The sequence below is a fragment of the Micropterus salmoides genome, unplaced genomic scaffold, assembly GCF_014851395.1.
Source record: "Micropterus salmoides isolate LMB-PRFRI ecotype aquatic unplaced genomic scaffold, ASM1485139v1 Ms_hic_scaffold_1, whole genome shotgun sequence".
Classification (NCBI taxonomy): domain Eukaryota; kingdom Metazoa; phylum Chordata; class Actinopteri; order Centrarchiformes; family Centrarchidae; genus Micropterus; species Micropterus salmoides.
The window spans coordinates 49,573,593-49,600,141 of NW_024040040.1; the positions used below are offsets into that span (position 1 = coordinate 49,573,593).

A 26,549-nucleotide genomic window follows, 5' to 3' on the forward strand; every position below is an offset into this window, starting at 1 on the left:
GTGTCACCAGAGCTGCAGAAAAAAAGACTAAATCTGCATACGTGGTATGCAATATTCCTTACAGTTGCTGTAGCATATTCACTTTCATCTTACCTCTTCTTATATCACATTTAGTGTTTCTTCACTGATTCTGTCCAAGCCGCCCACCCTCATTTTTCCAAGCTGAATAAATTAAGTGATTCTGACAGGCCAGGCTACTACCCAGAGAGCTACTCAATGCAGAAAAGCATTGTAGGATATGACAATTCAGGAGAAACGTGTACTGTAGCCTCCCCCATAAGGGTTATCCCCCCCCCCCCCAGCTCAGTATTCAGAGCCATGGGGATCTCGGAGGTTTGGGCTTTGGGCTAGGACTAAGACCGAGCAGGTAATTGATAGCCTCAGTGTCAAACTCCCTCTTTTCATAGGCTTGGATGTAGAGGAAGAATCAGTGCAGGAGAAGGCGGATAAGGTGGATGGAAGGCACCAGCCCGAGATATATCCATATATATACCATAAGACTCGGGGCGGAAGCCCACAATGGGGTGTTGATTAAAAAAATATATTCTGGACCGCGCTGGGCTACACAGCGCTTTGCAGGAGAGAGTGCAGGTGGCCACATTGACCGAAGAGATAGGAAAAGCTGTTTTGTCTGCTGCTCTGGGAATGACGGGTATTGTGAAGATTGCTGCTGAACTATCACTACAATAACAACAATGAGTGCTGTAGCTGCAAACTTTTAGCAGTTCAACAACCTCAGCTTGGTCATTTCGACGAAAGGCTACTGGGAGTATTTTGAAATGCATGTGTTTAGAGTCAGCAGGGGGATTTTTGTCAGTGTTGTGTTGTGTGCTCGCTATGCACGCGTGTTGAAGACATATGTCAACAGGGGCATTTAATTCTGCTCTGCCATAGTGATGGCAATAAGTACTCATCATACGCAGAGACCCTCTAAGTACAAAGTAAGGAGTGATTGCGCATCAACAGGCTGCCATTTGCACTTACAGGTCACAAAAGGCCTCTGATTGCACTGCAGGGCCCATGGCAACAATCGGGCTGTAAGCTGTGATTAGTCTACTTACAGCTACAGTATTATGGTATACATATAATAAACACCACCACTGGAGGTTTAGAATATTCATTTTACAGTGATACAGAGAAAGCAGCATTCTCACTGCAAATAACTTTATTTTCTGTTGACCTGTTGACTATAGAAAATAGACACAGTATCATGTCCTACCAGGTCTGAACCTCGACCAACCTCACTAACACATTTTCAGTTGGATTCAGATCAAGAACTCGCTGTTTGGCCCCTTCAATTCCTTTGGTATCTTCTGTGGTTGTTTACACTGTGCTGCTGCATTGTTCTAAAATTAGGGGGTTTGACCCGATTAAATGTCCTGAAAAACATGTCACATCTTGACACCATATGTTACATTCCTGTTCCTAGATTCAAATTGTGACCACTGTTACACTTTGATGATGTAGTTTTGTCTGACTCTTCCCTCTATAACTAAGGCACTAGCAGTTTAGTTGTCCCATGTTACTTCCAAAACCCTTGAGATGTCTCCAAAATAACAAGTGGATCCTTTCTTTGGGAATATGCATTGTGGATTAAACCTTTTTTGTCTGATTCATCTCCACAGCTCCACTCAGACATGGATAAAGGTGACGGCTCCATTAAGTACATCCTGACGGGCGAGGGCGCAGGTACCACCTTCACTATCGATGACAGCACCGGGGACATCCACGCCATCCAAAGGCTAGACCGGGAGGTGAAGGCCCAGTACATCCTTCGCGCCCAGGCCCGCAACCGCCTGACGGACAGGCCTCTGGAGCCTGAGTCCGAGTTTATTGTGAAGATCCAGGACATCAATGACAATGAGCCGAGGTTTCTGGATGGGCCCTACCAAGCATCTGTACCCGAAATGTCCAAAATAGGTGAGCAGTGGGAGATGAAGGCAGACAGATGGATGGAGACAGAACCTAAACTGTTGCATGTACATATTGGGGTTGTTTTTCAGGAAGTGGCTCATGCGAATTTGCAGCCGTGGAAAACAAGAGCAAAGTATATCATAGTCCTGCAGAGTCATCGTTGTTGTTTGTTCTTACAGGCTTGTCTCCATCTGCTTCATTCACTATTCATAAACCTACTTTTGTGGTTACTTTGAAGTAAATAAGCATAGCTAATTCCTGGAGCTGCTGCTGCCGCACATGGAAAAACTTTTCCTTGATTTATAAGATAATATTGGTGTAGCTGACCGGCACCTTTCATCCACCTCATCCTGTTATTCCCATTTTAGCCACTGTTCCTCACGTTTGCCTTTATGTTTACCCAGGAACATCTGTGATCCAGCTGACGGCTACAGATGCCGACGACCCAACGTACGGCAACAGTGCTCGGGTGGTCTACAGCATCCTGGAGGGCCAGCCTTATTTCTCAGTGGACGCCAAGACTGGTACGACTCCCTCTAAAACACTCAATCTGTTACCATGGAAACCAGCTTTTTTATCCATTACATGGAGCGCCTGATAGATTTCAAGCTTCACCAGCCACTTTAACTATTTTATGAGCTGCATATGAATTTGTAATAAGTATGAATGATGTTAGATGACCTGATAAAGTCCACAAACTACCACTGACAGGATTTACTAACACTCGGCTGACAGCTGCTGTTAATTCCCCACCTTGTTTCTAACACTGTATCACACTGTCTGATTTTAACAGTCCACGCTTTAAGCCCCTGTGTACACGAACCAGCTCTGAATGTGGGAAGCTCAGCATGGTTTCTGTTGTTGCTATGAGACTACCGAACACTTGTCTGAAACACGGTGCTCTTTTGTTACAACTTGCAGCATCTCAAAAACTCCTGGCACAAAAAAATATGTGCTAAGCTCGAAGTGTGACTTCTCTGTTGAAAATGAGGACAAAATAAGACAGGCAGCCCCTCGTAGTGAAGTGATCAAGTGCTTCCAGAAACTCATAAGAGAAATCTCACAGCTTTAATCCCCTAAAAATATATATGTCCATTTGTCACAAACCAAATATACTTAGGACTGCTGCCAGCTAAACAATATTATTGTGATTTTCATCATACCAACATATCATTGAGCTTATTTGATTTATTGTCAAGAGTTAGACGAGAAGGCTGATACCAGTCTCATGTCTCTGCGTTACGTGCTAAGTTTGAACTGGGAGGCAATTAGGCTAAGTTAAGTTAGTATAGAGACTGGAAGGGGGGGGGCAGTCAGGGCAGCTCTGAAGCTCACTAATTAAAATGGTTTGTCTTGTTTGTTTGATACAAATGTGAAAAGACATTTGATTTTTTAACAATGATTTAAAGCCGTGCTAGCTATTTCCCCCGGCTTCCAGTCTTCATGCTAAGCTAATCACAGTCAACATTGCAGCACATGGTAACAGCATTTAAAACTCCAAACTTCCACTTCCAAAAATCCATTAGTTTCCTAAAAGCAGAGAATCACTGGACATTGTTTACCACAGATGCCTCATTTCCTTGTTTGTGAGCAAAGACATCTGTTGCCAAACCTCTCAGGCTGCGCTGGCCATCAGCAGCCTCTCAGACTGCTGCTGCTGTAGGATCATCCATCACTGAAACACAAGTGGCTCTACAGCTATCAATCAGCCTCCCTGAATCGGCTCTAAGCACTGCACTGAGTCTTTTATTGGTGGAAACACAATGTAAAACTTCACAGATATAGCTCAAACCTTCAATACTGTTGCATGTACTCCTTTTCTTCTTCTTCAGCACAAAACATCACTTGACCTTGTTTATCTCTGGCAAAACTGTTTGTCTATGGATGTCTTTGCTAATAATGCACTGTTAATAATAGTGTACAGACAAAACCCTCTACTGTCCATGACCATGGAAACTCATTTATTTAGTCTTATGGAAACTATCCATCAGTTTATTGTCAGTTTTGTTTTGTTGTTTGGGATGCAAGCATGTACCTCGTCATGTTCTGACTTTTACGTTTCCACACTGCTGATACTTTGATATCTATCTTGTCTTTTTCATACACACATGCACACATAAAACCATGCTAACTCATCTACATGTATAGAATTGAGGTTTTTTAACCAAGTAAAAAAATCCTTATCCTGAAAAAGAAAACCGGAGTTGCCTCTAGCTCAGGCTGTGGAGCAGCAAGTAAGAAAGAAAGGCAAAAACATTTACCTTTCTTTGGACAAAAGTTGATGTTATGTGATCAAATGCATGACGTTTAGGAAATCTGACACTTAAGGGACTAGGCCCGAGATGCAAAACATAACATTAGTTAACGCAGCTCACTTTCTGTTCTTGTTCAAGAGGTAGGTAGGTAGATTTATTTGTCACAATAATATAATAATATGTTATAATATAGTTTGTAACTCCCTTCTGCTAAGTAGTAGACAATATACATATGAAAGCAATTATAAAAATGGTAAACAGAAATAAACTGTAATAATAATAATAATCATCATCATTATCATCATAATCATGTGGACAGCGATACACAATCCAATGAAAAAATTTAAAATCTATGCAGTATCAAGATGTTTTTTCTCTATTGCAGCCCAATAACAAAGTTTGGTTGTTGACGATGTAGTTTGGTAAGACTTTAAAAGAGAAACCCTGTCATTAAACTAAATTGTTACTTAAAAAGTAGAATACTTTATAAATCACTCATGCAGCCTCTTTTCCGATCCATTGGGAGTGTTGACATTTCAAGACACCATCGCTTGGACACATGACCCTAATCTGTGTCCCCAGTCTTGTTGCTGACTTTTAATTCAACTCATGTGTCTTTTTTGCCCTCTCTTATTCTCTGTGTTTTGGTTTCTCTCTTCAGGCGTAGTCCGTGTGTCCCTTGCAGACATGGACCGGGAGACCAGAGAAAACTACACCGTGGTCATCCAGGCCAAGGACATGGGCGGCCAACTGGGAGGTCTCGCTGGTACCACCACTGTCAACATCACACTCAGTGACATCAATGATAACCCACCCATGTTTGACCAGAGTAAGAGATGGACAACTTTTACATCCTTACTGCATTCTCTCTTATTATTCACCCATTTTTGTTTCTTTCCTGATTCGCTTTACTCCTCGCTCTACCTGAACTCACATCACCTTTCTGGACTCCCTCCTCATACTCTTACAGCTGAAAAAAAAGCTAAAGTAATGAACAGTTTCTCTCAACAGTGGAGGTGCCAGAGACTATATTATGGCATAATATATCACAATTCAGAAAAATGTATCAATGAGCTGAAAATGGATGGAATATTAACTAAACCTGATTGGTTATGACTCCCAGAAGTTACAAATTATTGATTATTATATATTTTATTTTCACAATTGAAAATAAATGATGATTTTCTCGATTAATCAGTTTTTGTCCATAAAATTTCTGGAAACAGTGAAAAATGTCATTGTGACATCTTCAAATATCTTGTTTGGTCCAACCAAAAGTCCAAAACCAAAGATATTCAGTTGACAGTGGTAAAATAAATCTGAGAAAAGCCGCATATCCTCACTTGAACCACTGAATATATATTGTATATTTAGACCAAAAAAGCCACCTGAAGTGTTCAGATGTTTAATCTGAATGAGGACATTCTCATTTTCAGAATTGAGTTTGGTATTATGCAGATAAAGTTCTGATTGTAAAGTAGCTGCTTTGCTTTTATTTAAGGGGTTCTTATATTTGCATTTTGCACCAAAACCTATAGAAAAAATTTTCACTTTTTATACAGTGAACCACGTGTTATATATTACAGAACCGAAATTTCCTGCATTTTTATAAATACAGGCACTGGGAGTTGAGACGCACCACAAACCTCAACCCAAAACCCTCACCATGAGCCTGAAGTTCCAAAACAAGCCTGTATTTCAGGACTGATACTGACTTGGAGTTTGAATCGTTAGTGTTTTTCAGCTGCAAATGTCTGCATGTGGGGCAGTGGTGTGGCATGCATGCAATAAAACATGGACTATGATATCCAAAGTGACACCACGAGAGTTTGCTGTTTTGTATGGGTGGCTCCACTTGTATCCACCTCATTTCTCTCGAGCATCCAAGCTCTTAGCCTCTCTGCCCTTCTCCCTGTGTCCACTTCTGGCCACCAGTCTGTGACAATTTACCCCCTGGCCTCCTCCCTCTCTCCCTCCCTGCTTCAGCCACCAGTCGCCCCATGCTGTCTTTTTGATTATCCCCATTTCTGTTCCTCTCATTAACGTCTTCCTGAGGTCAGGGGTTGTCTAGCTGTCCGCAGTCATGTATTCTTGGCCGACGGGTGGCTTCACTCCTAGACAAAGAAAACACCCGCCGCCGCCCACTTCCACTTCCATCACTAGTCCCCGACCAATTAGAGCAATCACTTCGATAGAACTTTGATCGGTTGAGAAGAGCTTCAGGGATTCCCCTCTATCAAGCACAATGTGCAGGCATTTCACTTTGGACTGCAGGGAGTGCCACAAATTGGGCAGCTGTCACCTCTTCTTTGAGGTTAAACGGTAGATGAAATTGAAGCTGACCCATGAGACAGTATATAACCCAATTGTGAGGCGTTTATGGACCCATTTCTTATAAGCTGTCCGAGATGTGATTGTGAGAGGAGAGAACAACTTTAAAGGTGACGGAAGAGGTATGGCTCCCTCTAGAGGATAAAAAAGTAAAACTGATGGAAAAAGGTGTGACCGGATGATCATTCTGATTATTTATTTCCTCAGGGCTGTATCAGATGAGCGTCCCAGAGTCTGCTCCCGTGGGCTCGGTGGTGGGTCGTATCTGGGCGAAGGACAGAGACATCGGGGTCAACGCTGAGATGAAGTACAGCATCATCGATGGAGATGGAAGGGACACCTTTGACATCACCACCGACCCCACCAACCTTTTTGGCATCATCATTGTGAAAAAGGTACACAGGCAAACTGATAAAGAAAACATAAATCTATATTTTAACAACTTACAGGTAATACATAATATTGATCATTTCTGATCATTCCTCTTATCTAAATTAATATTAATCAGAAAACAAGTATTTGATATTTGATACCCTGATACGAACCCCAAAAATGCTCCTTTGTCACAGTTACAAAACTCCCTTCAAAAATCTGCCAATTTTATTTTGACTTAAGAAGGACATACATTACATGAATTGTAAAGTACTTTAGTGGCACTAAAATCAATATTTTTTTAGCTTTCACTCTTTTGGAAAAACATCTGTCTTGATCTCTTCAACTTTCTGCAGTAGCATCCTTCATCATTTTTTTCCCAGACACAACGTTGCCTTCTGCTGTATGTATACATACTGCGGAGATTCTTTCTTTAACATCAAACTGGCACAACTTCCAAGTGTATCTTGAAGGAATTACAGTTGAGAATTCTGACTGCAAAGAGCATAACTTGTTTGCCACATTCAACTTGTGTTTAAAACTGCAGCCAAAGTGCAGCAAGAGTTCAGTTTCCATTAAAGGTTTCATCTGTATAACATCTTTATGTGTGTTCACCCTCCAGCCACTGAACTTTGAGGGCAAGCCCAGTTATACTCTGAAAGTGGAGGGCGCCAACACCCACTTGGACCCTGCCTTACGCCACCGTGGGCCCTTCAAGGATGTCACCATCGTGCATGTGAGCGTGGAGGACGTGGACGAGCCCCCGCTGTTTGACTTGCCAGCGTACTACATCGAGCTGTCAGAGGATGCTGAGATCGGGACGGTGGTGAAGACGGTGTCAGCGAGGGATCCCGATGCTGCCAACAACACTGTGAGGTTAGGAGAACAACAAAACACTGTCTAGGCTTAATACTGTTTTTCTAGCGTCACTCATTGTTTTCAACTTATTTTCCTGTTGCAAAATTTCAGATTTAGCTTCACTGCAAACATACTTATTGTACATGTTATTTGCAAGTTGCGTGAGTCACCGTTTATTGTCCAAATAGGCAATGAAATACACAAAATACACCAAAGAAAGTAACCTCAAAAGCACATCATGTCAATCCAAAAGTCTAAAGTGAAAGTGTACAGCAGCTGTGTAAACTGTTGTACCTTTTAAAATTTATTTGGAATAAATATATGTTTTAGAAATGTCTAACCTTGTCCAGAGACTAACCTCAACCTGAACCAGTCTGTGAGGACCTCAGCAGCCATAAACCAAACAAACTCGAAACACTCTCAAGACCAAAAGGGCAGGGTAACCATGGTAACAAAGTTCCTCTTTCAGATTACCTCAGCCATCAAAGACCCCCCTTTTTTAGTCTTGATTCTCTACCCTACCAAAGAGCCACTAATTTGCCCTCTACCTTGTTGTGAAACTGGTGAGAAAAGTCAGATGCCAGGAAGGACAACCCCAAATTCCTTTGTGTGGACAAATGAATATTGTCTCCTTATAAACTTCCCTATCACCTTGTTTGAATTAAATAATCTTTGTTAAGTTACTTAGTAGTTCTCACAACTTCAATTTGAGTAGTTCTATTACCATTTTCAAGAAGGAACCATAAATAAGTTAATTTTGCAGTGTTTTAATCTTCACCAATGCTCACTGTCCTTTCTGCATTTAATTTGTTGCAGCTTTCTTCCCAGCACCTTTATATACTTTCTTAGAAATTATATGATACAGAAATATTATCATGTGTTGAAATAACCAATTTTCCTAGCTCCTGAGCAAGGATTGAGTTAAATGTAAGTAAATAATCAGAGGATCCTTTGTCCCCTCATGGAACCAGTGTCTCCCCAGAGAACAAAATAAGTATTGCATGTTGTTTTAATGCCTCTCCTTGTGCTTTTAATGTATTTTATTGTTCGTAATCTGATGCCAAATTCGTATAACTTGCTTATATACTCTCTAAGTAAGAACGTTTAACAGCCAGTATTATCCAGGAAGTATTTAGTTAAGATGCTCTTTCATCTGCTGTCATCCCTACGAAATGTTTTACCTATTATCATATTTAACGATTGACAATAACTTCCTTTCCTTTTATCAAATGCTTAAAAACTAAGAACATTATAACTGTTTATGACATTTAAGGTTTGATTGTGGAAGGTATTTGATTTGAAAACATGCAAATAGAACATATTAAAGTAAGGCACAAAAGCCTCAGAGGAAACAAGGGCCCTCCCACTGAGATACGCCCCAGGAGCCAAAACACAGCGCCACACATGCACTCTTACCTGTTCTCTTCTTGCTCTCGGTGCTCTGCACGCTTACAGAGCGTGCTCCGTGTCCAAGCATTGTCCATGAAACTTTCTTTGGCTGTGTGCGAAATCCCCACTCATTCACTACTCCCTACCCCCTCATGTGTAGTGCACTATATAGGGAGCTCACTCGCATTATTAAAACAACACTTTCGGACACTACCACGATCGTTATTTATGCGCCATTAATTGCCTCATTGCCGTCGGACAATCGCTTTTTTAAGTGCAATGCATGATGGTATGTAGGGTTTGGTTAGTGACCATCGGTTGTACACTACTTTTCAAAATGCATTCTGGGATACATTGAGTGGACTATATAGGGTATAATAATTCTCACTATACATTCGGACAGCACTACAAAATGGCGAGCTCACTATATAGTCCACTATATAGTGAGTAGTGGGTGATTTCGGACAGACTTTGTCTTCTAGCAACGTACTTAGCCATCTTCATGCAAACCTTCGTTGAATTTACTTTGTTTTGTTTTGTTGGTTAAGAGTTATCAGACCGTTTAAGGCAAGCGACTTTGAATTCAGGAACAACCAAGTTCCCTTTTTAAGCTTTATTTTAGTCAAGCTGTGTGGCGTGCCAAGCCACGGAGGCCCTGACCACACAAACGAGCCAAGCCGACAGTGAGCCTTTGCTAGACGGTAGAAAAACTGACAACACGCAGTAAGGCTAAAACAAACTACATTCTGTGGTCGAGGTGATGTCCTTTATTTTTAATCCTTAATCATTTTAGCCAAATTTAACTTAGTTATTATCATAAATTTCATTCATTCGTTCCCTTGTTCTCTCACACTCAAATTCTTTCCACAATAGACAACTAAATTCACATTGAACTTCATCATTCTCACTGATTTGTTTGTTTAGTGATTGTTTTATTTCTTTGATATATTCAACCTCATGGTGTATTCACTTTACTTAATTTAATCACAGGAACTGTGTGTGTGTACTGTTTAAATCCAAGTCACTGGATTCACGACTTTGATAAGAGACTGACTGATTGATTAATCTGACTATGATTAGCAGTTGTTGACTAACTGATCAATAGTGAATAATTGTGTAATTATTAAAGCTATACCCATGGAGTCTTAAAGCCTTGGGCGGACAGCAAATTTTAGTTGGTGCCCCCAGTTTTATGAATTAATATTTCCAAATATTCATATTCATAATTTTAATAACCAATAAATATGTAGGTTCACTACAATAGTAAATAAGGACCTCGTGAAAAGGATCATATGGATTTGACAGGTGCTTCAATTAAAGATGCCAATAACAGTAAAAGAGTTTGGCGACTGCTTAGCAGCTGTCATTAAGTTTTATTATGATAATAGCTAATTCCAGAATATATCTCATCAATATCCAAATAAAATGAGTTCCAATAACTTAATTTATGCATAAAAACACATAAAAGTTAGATGGAGCATTTTAAGAGCCTCACTTCCTGAGAGTGAGCCACTTGTCCTGGGTGTTTTCCTGGATTTCTCCCAATGCTTGCTGGGAACGGCTCTAATGCCAGTAAAGCATTACTGAGTAAAGCAAATGATCTGTTGTTAGAGCATTACATTTAGATAAATTTATTAATCCAAAGCAATTTACCAAGAGTTGTGTTTCTTGCTCCAAGTGGGGATCAAACGATGTAGATATTGGGTGGTGATGGAGCAGTGGATAAGACACATGCCTTTGGGGCGAGAGAACCGGGTTCAATGCCTCAGTTTTTCACATCCACATATACCGCAATTGTTAAGTCGCTTTGGATAAAACGCTTAAATGTAAATGTAATGTCACATGATAACCAGCAGGGGGCAGCATCACAACATGACTCCTCGTTGCAGACTTTGACTGCAGGCTCTTGAGTATAGCAACATGACTGAGGCACCATTTATCAATATGTGTGTTTAAGAGCTCCATGAGGATGTGGAGGACAATCATAATGTTAATAACAACCCTGACAAGTTCCACCATCCAGCAATTAGTCGACACACAGAGACCAGAAGCTGAGGACTTTCGCTTCTCTTAGTTTGTGAAGAATATGATTTGTGCTCTAACAGAACAGATGTCGCGTGGTGGGTTTACTGTCCAGACTGCACCTCTCATAAACTAATTAGACATAAAGCCTTTAATTAGGCTATTAATCATCTGAAGGAATCAATGACAGCAGTAAATGAGAGTTTCACATGGCACAGGCTGCACCCCGTCCCAGCTGTCCGTTTTACAACCTCGATTAGGGCCAAAAGTAGTGCACAGGAAGTTGATGTAGGTGACATGGTGTCTGTGTGTGTTGAGTGTGTGTGGAGTGTGTGTTTGCTGCTGAACTGCAGTTCATCTCAAGTGCTGCATCTGATATTTCTTCTTCACTCAGTCACTATTTACTACAAAACAATCAATAGTGAACAGTCATCATTTCCCCCTCCCCTGATAGTAAAGTGTTGCATATCTGTAATTTAACCATCAAAAAGCAAATCATTGCATTGGGATGTTTAGCAAAAAGTAGGGCACATGCTGTGGACATTTTCCCTTACATTATGGGAATTTATGAAGACGAAGCGCTTACAAATTTCACACCTGCTGAGTTTTTGTGCTATGGAGCAGTTCTTCTATGAGTGGGTCCGAGTTTTGTTTAAATGCACTGCATGCAGATGACCCAACACACATTCCTGCCAATGGTGTCACACTAGTCCACTGCTCACTTGGTGGCAATGACATGCAAAGATATGCTGCACTGTGCCAGCAAAGGCAGAGACGATCAAGAAGAAGCATTAAGCAAGTAAACATGGATGTAAACAATGCCGAATTTAAAATACATACAATGTGATTTGTTTCTCCCGCCAAAACATCTGCCGGCTTGTTTGCTCACTTGACTTAAAAAGTTTTTTTTTTTTAAAGAAAAGTGCTTTTACTTTTACTTGCTTGTGTGTGCAATCACAACCGCTGCAGCTTCCTCTGCCTCCGTTTTCACAAGTTTGAAAATAGGTTTGTTGTCCCTCCCATTCCGCTACGTAGCCAAGATGTGTTGAGGGTGAGAAGTGTGTTAAAAGAGTGTTCCACACTCAACTTTTTTCAACCATTATGAGTACACAATCTTTGCACTGCATTGCAAAAAAATATTGCAGATCCTGAATTGAGACACAGCCTTGATCTTTTTTTTTTTAAGGTTCTATGTTTCTTTTTTTCAATTTCTGTGTCATTGTTATACGTTTTTAGTATATTTAGTATTTTGCATTTAGTATACACAAAAACTGATATTCTCATCCAGATAGTTTGTCTGCTATTGGTATCTAAATTTAAATTTCTTTACTAAATTGTAATACATATTGATGCCAAACTCTAAAATGACATCTCAAGATCATGAGAATTTTCTACCACCTTAAATATCCCTTAACCCTTGAGAATGTTATTAGATATTCCCAGCCTCCAGGTTGAGAACCACTGCTCTAAACTCTTTGATGCTTGAGGAGCTCCGCTGATGACAATTAACCGCCAACTCCCTGGATTCGTGGAGAGAGAGAGGGAATCAGAGCAGTCAGCCACTGATGCAGCTAAAGCTCCAATCTGAATCCCCAGAGCTGGCGCTGTATTCTGACGGTGAATCACTGAGAGATTTTCAAAAAGCCGGTGTGGAGCATAAGGGGGGTTACAGCACAAGCAGCAGATAGCTGAGGAATCAGTTGAGGATGACAGTGAAGCGCTGAGGCCAGATACTGCAGCAGCAACAACAACAACATCAGATGACAGATAACAAGCAGCAGGTGACCTTCAGTCTCTCTGTCTGTCTCATTGCCATTTTACATCTTTCTGTCCTTTACCGACAGCAGCATGACTGGCAGATATATCCGAACCCACACAAGCACGTGGCCCACACACACACATTCTTTCACCTGCTACTTGACACACACACACACAGTAGCCCCTCCTCATGACTGTGGAGGAGTGATATTAATAGAGATCCTTCAGGGAGATTCTTGCCAGCCGTGGATGTGCCAGTCACGACTGTTCCCTTTTGGCACATAGTCCGAAACACACACTGCAAACAACCCTACAGACTGACATCACACACACACACTACTGCTAAAATGACTCTATTTTATCAGTTTGCCAATGTCAGTCTTTTATTATACGATTAATGGTGAGTTTTGTATGTTAATTAGTCACTTAAAGACAGTTCAGTTTGTTGCAGACGTTCCCTTCAAGTAAAATCTTGTCAGAAGGACCCTGCTAAGTCCAAAAAATTTAGGTTACTGGTTTTGAAAGGTGAGTTTTAGTGGTTCATGATGCTTAAAGCTGCTGCTTAAGATAATTCCACCCTCACAAGATAACCACAGTTTCACATCTAGCACATCTTTAGCATGAAAGACTGAATTAACTTCAGTGTGAAACATCAGTTATTGTTCAAATATAGGCGTCAGCTTTTAAAAATCGGGTTTAGTTTAAGATAGAAATGTCCCTGAAAACCATGCAGGCCAAAACATGTGATGAGAAAGAGAGATCTGCCCAATAAGAAGACCTTGTAGTTTGAATTTCTTCTCAGGACATACACAGGAGATTTGTGACAGACTGAACGTTTATAACTTTTTGAGAATCTTGAGAATCCTGAAGTTTAGAAAGAAACGCTCTACTCTTCTCTTATTCTGAGTTGTAACTCAACTTTAGGTTGCCAGAAGCGAGTTTCAGAAGACACAAAAGAACAAATGAAACAATTAATCCACATGACTGGGCTTAAAGCAACACACAGACTGCACTCATCACTGCTATAATCACATAAAAACTTTACACGTATTGCCTTTAATGTGCTGATTATCCCAAAGGTTACATATTTAGTTTGCTCCTTTTATCCAAACAAAAACTGTGATGTTGCTTTTCGTCATTTTCTTGTTTAAAGGATCTTTTTACTAATACAGTCATGGTTTAATCCATAAATCTTTAGAAGACAAATGCCCCATTGCGGCAGTCTCAGAAAACAAAGGTGTGTCTTTAGTTTGCTAATTTTGTCTAAATTTACAAAAGACAAGCAAATCACAATTTAGAAGCAGGACAGAGATCATGATCGGCACTTTTGCTCGGTAAATGACTTAAAACAACACATCATTTTGATTATTCTCTAATCAGTAAAGGGGCCCCTTGTTGGAAGTGATTTGGTGTGATGCAGACATCATCATACACACTTTAACTCCAGGTGAGAGGAGACTGAAGCAACTACAGGAGAATTCACTCCAACACAGGACACCTCATGGTTAATGGTTTCTGCTCCACAGCCTGGAAGAATATGTGCTCTACATTCTCCTGCTTCTCTGGCTGTTGCATGTTGCTCTCAGAAGAGTGTTTTTGAAAACGGCCTGCGGTGGCAGGAGACGAGCCAAGGCGGCACGCTGCAGGTTTGTGTATCCCCAGCGTCAGCTTGGCAGAGGAGGCAGATACACTGATTAAGCCTTATCTGGAGCCTCTTCTTCTTCTTGTGCCTTCAGAAGCTGCCAGCCTGCCGCCTTATCGCACACACACACGGTGCACATGCTGGACTGTGTATGTGCGCACGCTTTCCCCTTCAGATAGGATTACAAGCTCCCAAAAACACACAGGTGCACTTTATTCAACGCAGATACTTCACACGACACGTGTCATTTCGTGTCACCAGGTATTCCATCGAGAGGTCCAGCGACCCCGAGAAGTTCTTCTACATCGAAATCACTTCTGGGTCGCTGATGACAGTGCGTCCACTGGACCGAGAGGAGATTGGCTGGCACAACATAACAGTCCTCGCCATGGAGATGAGTATGTCACACACACACACACACGTTTGTTCCCTTATCCCTGTGGGGACATCTCATGACATAATGCAGGAGTTTTCAAAGTGTGAGGCGGGCCTCCCTAGGGGGGGTCCGAACAGTTTCAGGGGAGGCTCAGTGAATGGTGAAGTGAAATAATATTACGTTATTTATTGCATTACTTATCAAAAGGAGATCACATAGAATAGCCTACATATGTGAGAGTTCAGAGATACAGTAGTTTTTGGGAACTGTTTTCCCCCATCAAAGTCAGAAACTAATAAATGCCTTAGCCTTTTTTAAAACTATTTGGTGTAGTCAGAAGTTGTGTCAAACAGCAATATTAGGCTGAAAATGATCCCTTAGGCATCCAGGAATTGAGCAAAACTTACCAAGTTTACTAAAGATGTGGTGGAGGGGGCACCATTTCCCAAGATTTGTCTGAGGGAGGCTCACAGTCTCAGACTTTAAAAACCCCTGACATAATTTACAGGTGCTGGTCATATAATTAGATTTATTTCAGTAATTCCATTCAAAAAGTGAAACTTGTATAATGTATACATTCATTCATTACAGACTGATATATTTTAAGTGTTTATTCCTTTTCATTTTGATGATTATAACTGACAACTAATGAAAACCCCAAAATCAGTATCTCAGAAAATTAGAATATTGTGAAAAGGTTCAATATTGAAGACACCTGGTGCCACACTCTAATCAGCTAATTAACTCAAAACACCTACAAAGGCCTTTAAATGGTCTCTCAGTCTAATTCTGTAGGCTACACAATCATGGTGAAGACTGCTGACTTGACAGCTGTCCAAAAGACGACCATTGACACCTTGCACAAGGAGGGCAAGACACAAAAGGTCATTGCTAAAGAGGCTGGCTGTTCGCAGAGCTCTGTGTCCAAGCACATTAATAGAGAGGCGAAGGGAAGGAAAAGATGTGGTAGAAAAAAAAGTGTACAAGAAATAGGGATAACCGCACCCTGGAGAGGATTGTGAAACAAAACCCATTCAAAAATGTGGGGGAGATTCACAAAGAGTGGACTGCAGCTGGAGTCAGTGCTTCAAGAACCACCACGCACAGACGTATGCAAGACATGGGTTTCAGCTGTCGCATTCCTTGTGTCAAGCCACTCTTGAACAAGACACAGCGTCAGAAGCGTCTCGCCTGGGCTGAAGACAAAAAGGACTGGACTGCTGCTGAGTGGTCCAAAGTTATGTTCTCTGATGAAAGTAAATTTTGCATTTCCTTTGGAAATCAAGGTCCCAGAGTCTGGAGGAAGAGAGGAAAGGCACAGAATCCACGTTTCTTGAAGTCCAGTGTAAAGTTTCCACAGTCAGTGATGGTTTGGGGTGCAATGTCATCTGCTGGTGTTGGTCCACTGTGTTTTCTGAGGTCCAAGGTCAACGCAGCCGTCTACCAGGAAGTTTTAGAGCACTTCATGCTTCCTGCTGCTGACCAACTTTATGGAGATGCAGATTTCATTTTCCAACAGGACTTGGCACCTGCACACAGTGCCAAAGCTACCAGTACCTGGTTTAAGGACCATGGTATTCCTGTTCTTAATTGGCCAGCAAACTCGCCTGACCTTAACCCTATAGAAAATCTATGGGGTATTGCGAAGAGGAAGATGCGATACGCCAGACCCAACAATGCAGAAGAGCTGAAGGCCACTATCAGAGCAACCTGGGCTCTCATAACACCTGAGCAGTGCCACAGACGCCGCATTGCTGCAGTAATTCAGGAAAAAGGAGCCCCAACTAAGTATTGAGTGCTGTACATGCTCATACTTTTCATGTTCATACTTTTCAGTTGGCCAACATTTCTAAAAATCCTTTTTTGTATTTGTCTTAAGTAATATTCAAATTTTCGGAAATACTGAATTTGGGATTTCCATTAGTTCTCAGTTTTAATCATCACAATTAAATGAAATAAACATTTGACAACAGATGGGTGAATATAAAGTACTTTCACAAATACAGACCTGCAGAGTTACATAATGTAGAGCAGGAGATGCCCTGCAGATCTGCACACAGCTGGTGGCACCGAAAGTCACCTTCACCCCCCTCCCTCTGTTTTGTTTGTCTGTTTGTCTCTTTGCTTGGTAGACACACCTAAAAGGAGATGGTAATTTAATTAATGACCAATTTGATCACTTTTTGCATGGTCGCTAAATATAGATGTGATGGAGAGGGCAAGAGAGGACACAGGTTGGAAGGGATGGAGAGAGAGAGAAATGTGACAGAAACAGTGTGGAGGAGGGAAATTAGCTGGAACAAAGTACAGCTGATTGATTTGCTTATGTAAATAAGCAACATGAAATAAAACATTAAATTTACAATTCACTCGCGTAATTCACTCAATTCCAGTAAGTTAACGTCTCATGTAATGAAGTTACTCCTCTGCACCCTGTACCCCCTGTACCCTTCGCAGCACCAACTGTAGCGACAGTTTGCTGCCCTACAACTTGGCTAACATTAGTTACATTGCTCTATATCATGGTATTTTTCCTGGAATTGGATTTCTACAGAATTGCTAACTTACTTACCTTTACAAACATCGTCTCTCATCCTTTTCACATTCTCGGTGAAAGATCAATAGAACAAAACTGTCATTTGTTAAAGCAACTCAATAAATTTTTTCTGTGATTTTCACACCACTGCCTTCCCTTCACTCGTGAAACGTCAGCAAAATTACAGCACTTTTGTTTTAAGTGCTTCTTTCTGACCATCAAACACACACACAGAGCTTCGACCTCCAGAGCCAAAGTCACACCATTGATTGATCGATCATGTGATGAAACCTGAGAAAGTAGTTACTACCCACTAATTGTATTTCTATTGCCTATTACACAGCTGGTTAAGATATGCAGATTGCTGATTGGTAATGGAGAATAATAGTATTGTAATCTAAGCTTGAGAAACCCTAAAGGGGCCGCAGGCCTGCTGTAAATGAGCGGAAGATTAAGAGTCGCACAAACTGAACTCAGCAGGATCCTAGAGTCATTTATCAGACTCCGTCAATGTATCTCACAGCCTCTGACCAATTTTTGCATCTACTGTATGTGTTTGTGTGTTCCTGCAGATAACCCCACACAGATCTCGAGTGTGTCGGTGGCTGTTAAGGTCCTGGACGTGAATGATAATCCTCCCTCGCTGACGCACTACTTGGAGGCTTATGTGTGTGAAAACGCCAAAGCAGGGCAGGTACAGAGACACCAAACGTCTGATGCGACAACATTAAACATGACTGCCTGAAGAATGATACAGTAGCAGAAATAAGTACATTTACACAAGTGCTATACGTAAATACAAAGTTTGAGGTGCATTTTACTTCACCAAACTCCAGAGGAAAATAAAAAACTTTACTCCACTACATTTATTCGATAAAAAATGTACATACAAAATATATTATCATCTTCAAAAATATGATGCTTTGTTATAGATTAAGCTCCCAACAGTATATTGAAATTAACTCCAGCTAAACCAGCTACAACGTTAAGCGCTGCTTACACATGAATAAATCAGTAAAAGAGATAATAATCTACTCTTAAACATACTAAACGGGGCTATTCAGTGGTTTTACTTCTCATACTTACTTTTATACTTTGAATTAGTGTCTTTCTTCTACTGGGATAAAACTCTGTGTCTGTTGATGTAATCCAGCTGATCCAAACTGTGACGGCGGTGGACCCAGATGAGCCGCTGGGCGGACAACACTTCTACTACAGCTTATCTCCGGAGGTCGCCAACAACCCCAACTTCACCCTGAGAGACAACCAAGGTAGATTAAACACTCTCCACCTCCCCTGCAAATATCATGATGGTTGTGTTTTTCTAGCCTGTACAGTAGAACATACCCATTTAGGTTAAAGGTGGACAGAAAATCATTGTCTAATTATAGCACTGCTTTGCAGGATCAAAAGATCATCAGTTTTCACAGTTTTCTCCTTGTGGAAGAGGACTCCTGAATTACAATAATCAATCCTTCTCTCATCTTACATCACCAGAAACTGTGCTTTTATCTGCCATACTGCACATACTCTTTATTACTATTCTCTGAAATGTATAACTTGTCAATTTTTATATGGATATATTTTATGTTTATTGTTATGCACCAAGTCACCAAAGCAAACTCCTTGCATGTGTAAACCTACTTGACAATAAGGCCGGTTCTGATTTAGATTTTGCTCAGTTTCAGCTAGGAGGACAGCTCCCATATGGTCTAGCGGTTAGGATTCCTGGTTTTCACCCAGGCGGCCCGGGTTCAACTCCCGGTATGGGAACAATGTTTATCTTTGGCCTTCTTTACACCTGCGTTAACGTCCATCTTGAGTGATCCAATCACAAGTGGATATCTCTAAGTAAAGGTATGAATACTTTGAGGCCACATTTGGAGGTGGTCAGTCGGATTGGCCCACATTGTTTTCAGTGTGTATAGAAATGTGTCCTGGGCTACATTGAAGGACCACCTACTGAACTCACGTCCGTTGTGTTAGAGGAAGCATGTACTCGTCACTCACAAACGGCGTCATATTGAAATGCAAAAACAACAAGAAGAAGCTTGAACAGATGAAATGGGTTCTTTTGGATGGAGTCCAATTCCTCGAACAAGGAATGGAACCAGTCTGTATTGTTTTGATTTTGCCCACACACAAATTTCTAATGCCAGGTGTGAACTGACGTACTTGCGACCGGATCACCCAAGAAACATGTTAATGCCCGGTGTAAACAGGGTCTTTGTTGTATTTTTATTAATTACATTAACCATACATTTATATCTCTTTGTGAAGCTTTCGAGTAAACGCTACGCTACTCTACCCTGTGCCTGCGTTTGCATAGTTCTCTTGTGTTTTCTGTGTTGTAGCTAACTTATCTCTTTTTTTATAAACACATGATTGTATCTTTAAATCAAAGAACCAGATATTGGTTTCCTTTGCTGGATAAGATACAGGAAATGACGGAAGAGAAAGAGTAGGGATGACTTGCAACAAAAGATGCTGTGATTATGTGGTCAGCGTCACCTGAAACTCTAAAAGCTTTAGCCAGTTTGCTTTGGAAGAACAGTGTCCTCTTCATTTTTCTGAAAGCAATTAGCAGAGTCGTCCTGTGATAGATGGGCGATCTGTCCAGGGTGTACCCCGGCTTTTGCCCGACGTCAGCTGGGATTGGCTCCGCCCCCCCACGACCCTGTATGCAGGATAAGCGGTTGACGATGGATGGATGGATGGATGGATGGATGGATGGAATTAGCAGAGTCCCTCCAAATCTGACTAAATCATCTATGGAGTGGCACAAGCACTGTGTGTCCCATATGGTCTAGCGGTTAGGATTCCTGGTTTTCACCCAGGCGGCCTGGGTTCAACTCCCGGTATGGGAACTGTGTAATTTATTTCCGTTAGCATTCATTACGCACCCCTACGCTCTCGTACCACAGTATAAGTTAGACCTCAACCCTGTAATTACATCTCACAGTAGTAATTAGACCTCTATATAGGTACCGAACTGTAACTGCTGCGAAAATGTCACATATAGCACCTTTATCCGTCTGTCAAGTCTCTGTTAGAGTCCAGCTATAACCCCTGAAGGCTTTTACTGATTCACTCTAGAATATCAGCACCCGTTTCATCCTAAACTTCATTGACTGGTCACTGTGTAAAGTGTTAAAGAATATTCTTAGGTAAGACAGGTCCAGCTTAGAGACGTTTGCTGACCCCACAAGTGTTCACTGACCTTCCAGCTCTAGTTATTTCTCACATGTAACTGTCCTTGTTAGGGAGACGACAGTTAGATTGAGAAGGTCGAGACAGTAGCTCAGGCGTCAGGCTAGCAGATGTCGGTGTTCTCTGGGACTTTTACAAGGTTGAGTCTTACAAGAATGTTGACAAGAACTCACTGGCTCCACAGATTAGAGTCCAACTCATGGAATAAAATAGATTCCAGTATGACGAAGCGTTGGAGTCTAAACATCAGATAGATTAGTTGTTCTAGGTTAAAGATGAGCTAATAGTGAAAACCTACAGGCACTAGCGGGAAGACAGAAACATAAAAGGGACCAAAAGATGTCATGCTTCAGATTTGGTGTTGGCATTTGTCGTGTTCACATGCTGGCACTGTCTCCAGGGCTCAATAAACCATGCTATGTTAAGTCTTCATCAGTCTCCAAAACTCTTCACACCTGAACCTGACTCACAATATTTCTTCAACATAAAGTACTCTACTTAAAGTATAGTTTTCCCGTATGATCTAGTGCTTAGGATTCTTGGTTTTCACCCAGGTGGCCTGGGTTCAACTCCCGGTATATGAAAAATACAGGAAAGTGATTTATTTCGTTCAGGTGTAGCTCAATGAGGACACAGAGGTCATATTGTTGTTGTTTGTAATTACACATGGTTGTTTTTTGAGGCTGACATTTGAGACAAAACGCTGTTTTTAGTCAATTTAATGGATTGATTAATTCAAATATTATGAAGGATGAAGATGAGTGTGGGGAAGGCTATGATCATGTAAGAGGTTAAAAGCTAAAGAAAATATTAGTTACAGTTAACTGAATAAAGAACATTTAAAATAGTAAGGTATTAAAACAACAAGGAATGAAATTGCTCATAAAGCACCAATCATCACTTCATCTTCACAGCTGTACAAATCGTTAATTCTCACTATCTCCCCCAACTCCCATGACTCTGCTCATTCAGTTACGTTTTATGAACTTGAATAGACACTGAACCCCGTTATCTGTCAAAGTCAGCTGTTGCAGAATAAGCGATCTTAGCGCAAATGATTTCAAATATACATACATTAACTCAACCTTTCCCTGACCTCTTTGTCTCTTTCAGACAACACAGCGTGGATCCTGACGCGGCGCGGAGGCTGGTCACAGCAGGACCAGACCGTCTTCTACTTGCCCATCTTCATCTCTGACGGCGAGCAGCCGGTCCAGACCAGCACCAGCACTCTGACCATCCGCGTGTGCAGTTGTGACCAGGAGGGCAACGTCATGTCGTGCAACGCCGAGGCGTACAGCCTGCCCGCAAGCCTCAGCAGAGGAGCACTCATCGCCATCCTGGCCTGCATCTTTGTCCTGCTGGGTGAGTTATGACCTGCTGCTGTGAGGATGTGCAGAGAGGAGCCAGGGGCCTTTTGTGATATTTAATCTGAAATAGTGTCAGCTAAAATGTAGCCTTGGTTTAGGCTTGACCTTAGTTACCATTGCTACGCCTGTCAAGCTTTTCTTGCACAGCGCATATTCAGTTTACAATGATGGCAACCTTGGCAGATTCACAATTCTTAGTCATTTTTCAGACAATCTGTCCTTGATTTTATGAAAATACAAACAAAAGCAGATTTCTCAGTTCAAGCCAGTGATCATCAGTTTGCCAGCTGAAATGGCAAATGTCACTGCCGCAGCTTTTTTTTTCTCTATAGGATTCTACACACATTTATTATTGGGTACAGTACATACACGGTTATACTGCAAAGGAAATACAAGTATGTGGCAGTGTGAGGGGGTGGCTGTGGCTCAGAGGGTAGAGTGATTGTCCACTAACTGGAAGGCCGGTGGTTCGATCCCCAGCTCCCCCAGTCTGCATGTTGAGGTGTCCTTGGGCAAGATAGCTCCCAGTGGCGTAGCCGTGAATGTGTGTATTTCTGTGCAGCGGGTGGCTGCAAGAGATAAGATTTGATTGAATTTTTTATCTGTTTATAATACACTTTATAAAATTAGGAGTCTAGAGTTTGAAATAAAACAATGGAATTAGTATGTATGTATGAAAATGCATGTCAATAGGAACTTATCTAACAACATTTAATTAATATACTTAATAAAAATAAACAACATTTTAAGATATAATTAAAAATTGCTGGCAAGATAGAACAAGTTTTCATTGTTATCAGTGACATTATCATCTAATAAAACACTCGAAAGCATAATCATCACTTATTGCATATTTGATATATTTAACAAACATCATTGAAAAATCCATTGTAATCCGAATTATTGTTGTTTCTATTCAAAACAAAGCTCACATTCACAGCGAGCGAAGATTTTTTGCAAAACGTATTGCTGCCTCTCGGGGGAGCAGAGTGAGTCAACCTGCTGAGCCCTCTTGCTCACATTTACAGGTCTGCAGGGAGAGATAAAGTGGGTCCATAACAGGCCTTCAGGAGAAAATAAAGTTGGATGTTACAGGGCAGCAGGTGCTAATGAATGCTAGACTTTTGCCAGGATGCAAAAAGAAAGCCATATTTAATCCTGCACCCATTATGTCACACTGGGCTTTAGCAGGCTGCATCAATGCTCCTGTGGTATCTCCCTTTTCAAAGTGAGAATATCTTACTCGTAAGTGTTGAGTTTGAGGACAGGAGATTATTGTGTTTAAGACAAACTTTTGCCCCAAGACAAACTCAAGTGCGCTACTCCCTCTACTGCTGCACACCCCTTTAACATCTTGGTCTTGTGTGGTAAGTGTGTGCTCAGAAAACAGCCACTTCTGAGGTAATAAAATATTTGAAATAATATCTTGATGACATATTCATTAGTTTGACCTGAGCAGTACATTTTGTGTTTATTTTCTGCTTCTGCTGCAAGGTTGATTTTAGACTAGAGGAGATATCTCACAAATACTTAAAAGTAGCACGCTCACTAGCCGAAAGGTCAGGGTGTAAAACAAAGTGCTGCAGTGATTTTAATCAAGGCCCACTGCTGCCCGAGGCTAGCCCTCAGTACTTTCACATTCTACTACATACAGTACATTTAAAGTGCAGTCTGACCTGGAAAATGTTTTCTAACTAGACTGCGTGACATTTTTCTCAATGCACGAGTCTTCAAGCTTGGCATGTAATGAAGCATTTATCCAATGTGAGACAAGCCATTAAACGTCATTTGCACAAGCAAGGCTGTTGTCATGCCAGCTTTCAGGTCCTGTCAGACAAACTTAAACTTTAGTCCTTACAGTCAGTGTACGTGTTCAAACGAAGGCAGTAACAATTAAAAAAAAAATGTCATTAAATTGATCTAGAAAAAATGTGAAAAATGCTCAGCAAAGTTCTCACAACAGTGATACCATCTTATCGCTGGTTTTGTCTGACCAACAGTCCAAACCCCAAAGATATTCAATCTTCAATTATATAAAACAGAGAAAAGCAGCATATTTTCATGTGAAAGAAGCTGAAGCCAGTGAATGTTTGTTGTTGTTTCTTGATAAATGACTTAAAGCTGAGGTAGGCAACTTTGAAGAACTAGCAAGAGACAGCTAGGTTTTGAAAAATCTGACTGCCTGCCTTCAGGCCTCCCTCCAAATACACTCCCCCAAAACACATTTCCACGTGCAATGACTGCACGGGCAGAGTGCGTGCAGGTAGGTAGACAGGCAGGTTGGCCAGCCATTCATTGCCTTGCTTATTATAGTCCTGTGACAGACACAGATACTGGATTGTTGTCTCTTTTTGTGTCAGAGCATTTGATTTATTGATTTCTGTCAGGATGTAAAGAGAATTAACAAATAGTAAACGGTTAATGAAATAAAATTGCCTATCCCAGCTTTAATGCATTAAACAATTAGCAAAATGATTAGTTAAAACTTCATCTGATCTATAAGAACCTAAGATGCTTCTTCTTTGCAAAAGCATGTTTTGCTTCCAATTGAAAGTACATAAAAAACATCGACTCTAGATATGCTGACTGTTTTGATCTCTTCCTTTGACCAGTGATGATTCTACTCATGCTTTCCCTGCGCACCCATCGTAAGAAGCCCTACCTGTGTGACGAGGAGGAAAATGTCCACGAGAACATTGTGCGCTATGACGATGAAGGTGGCGGAGAGGAAGACACTGAGGCCTTCGATATCGCCGCAATGTGGAACCCACGTGAGGCGCACCATCACCTGGGCAAGATGAGACAGGACATGCTGCCAGAGATTGAAAGCCTGTCACGTTACGTCCCTCAGGCGTGCGTCATGGGCGGTGGCGGGGATAGTAACGTTCACGGATATGTGCTGGCGAAGCTCCTGGAGGCCGACATGGACCCATGCGCCCCACCTTACGACTCCCTGCAAACCTACGCCTACGAGGGGGAAGGTTCGGTCGCTGAGTCGCTCAGCTCGCTCCAGTCGGGGACATCCAGTGCCGACCATGAGTATGACTATCTCAACGACTGGGGGCCTCGGTTTAAAAAACTCGCCGAGATGTATGGCGTACTGGAGACAAACAGTGCTCCAATGTGGTAGAACACCTGAACCTTTGCCTTTTTAATTTGAGATAAATTACATGAACAAAAAGATAAAAGAGACAAAAACATCAGAGAAGTGACACAAAAAGTGTGCAAGAAAGACACAAAAAGCTGGGATGTGTTCACGTTCACATCCATGACAGTTAGCACTTGAATTCCTGCCGAAGCCTTGGTTCTCCGCAGCCTTGAAGGCCTGAGATGCCCGCAGCAGCAGTGTGAGCTGGTTTTAAATCTCCCCCAGAGACGGGCTGGATTGGCAGCCTCATGAGGCCCGCAAAGGAACGGCTTCAAAGCACATGTTAACTCCCCCGCCTGACCCACCCACAGGCAGAGCCCCTTTGGTTCAAAGTGTCAGAGATGAAAACAAGAGCGAGAGAGAGACTACCTTACTCACAGCAACACAGGAGACAAACTCTGAAATGCTGATCCACTGCTCTGAGTTTGGGCTTTTATACGACCCAAGTCAAAGCGAAAGCGAGAAGTCATTGCTGCGATCGCAGATGTGGGTTTTTTTTGGTTCATCTGTGGCAGGTCTTAATTTATTTCTTTGTTTCATGTGCTGTATTTATATTTGTTGCTAACTTATTTGGGTACTTCAAACCAACACTGTAGTTAAACTTTCGCTTTGTGAGGTATTGTAACATACATGATGTAATTGCCCTTGTTTCAGTCTGTGTGATGGAGTTTTTCCATCTCTAAATGTCACGTGACATGCACAGGAGATGGCAATGTGTAATCCCATATGGGTTTTCCCGGTTGATATGTTTTTTGTATCATTGTTTTTGTATAATTTTTGAGCTATTTGTATTGTAACTCTGTTTTTTCCCCAAAAACATTAAGCAATTAGACAGTCATGAGGATATGATGGAGGCCATTTTTGAAAATTTTTTGATGGAACTGGATACATCCCAGCAGAGAGAGTCAAATTCTCAAGCGGAAAGTTCTGCACATCACCCCCGTACCTGGACTGGCACATGACCGAGTCGCCTTTCATTTCGGATCTACCACCGTGCCAACCAGAGTCCGACGGCAATGAGGCTTGATCTGTCCTGTCAGAGATAATGTGTTGCTTTTCTGCCACCACACAAATGTGGCTTAATCCTCCAATCATGTGGACTTCAGAGACATTGATAATCTGCATTAAGTGCCAAATGTAAAAAGGACAAAAAAAAAAGACGTTTTTGGATGAAAAAAACTAAACAGCAAAACACAAACACCAAAAAATAAAAATGGATTTTACAAACTGCGAGGGAAGAAGATACATTTTGATAATTTGATTGATTGAAGTTTACTTGAAATCTATGTGGTCAGTCATACTACAGTAAGTGGTATGTGAATGTAGATATTTTTTGTATTCTTGGTAATAAAAAGGATAAAATTAAAT

General features: G+C 41.3%; 1 protein-coding gene and 2 non-coding genes across 6 annotated transcripts in view; all 3 read left to right on the top strand.

Annotated features, from left to right (window-relative positions):
* Positions 1-26,549, top strand: part of LOC119912814 (cadherin-20-like) — a 101,599-nt gene that overhangs the window by 61,594 nt on the left and 13,456 nt on the right. For 3 of the 4 annotated variants that reach the window (XM_038732050.1, XM_038732049.1, XM_038732058.1), the window contains 10 exons: positions 1,626-1,920; positions 2,319-2,438; positions 4,831-4,998; positions 6,708-6,895; positions 7,495-7,748; positions 14,803-14,939; positions 18,026-18,147; positions 18,607-18,724; positions 21,777-22,028; positions 24,646-26,548. In XM_038732050.1, coding sequence (XP_038587978.1) covers positions 1,626-1,920; positions 2,319-2,438; positions 4,831-4,998; positions 6,708-6,895; positions 7,495-7,748; positions 14,803-14,939; positions 18,026-18,147; positions 18,607-18,724; positions 21,777-22,028; positions 24,646-25,163 — 2,172 coding nt within the window. In that variant the 3' untranslated portion in view covers positions 25,164-26,548. Of the gene's footprint in view, positions 1-1,625; positions 1,921-2,318; positions 2,439-4,830; positions 4,999-6,707; positions 6,896-7,494; positions 7,749-14,802; positions 14,940-18,025; positions 18,148-18,606; positions 18,725-21,776; positions 22,029-24,645; position 26,549 lie in introns of those variants that run through there. The other variant, XM_038732064.1, reaches the window with a different exon arrangement.
* trnae-uuc lies at positions 19,155-19,226 on the top strand. The gene has a single exon. It is a non-coding gene; the product is annotated as a tRNA-Glu (tRNA).
* Positions 20,249-20,320, top strand: trnae-uuc. Its single transcript has one exon. It is a non-coding gene; the product is annotated as a tRNA-Glu (tRNA).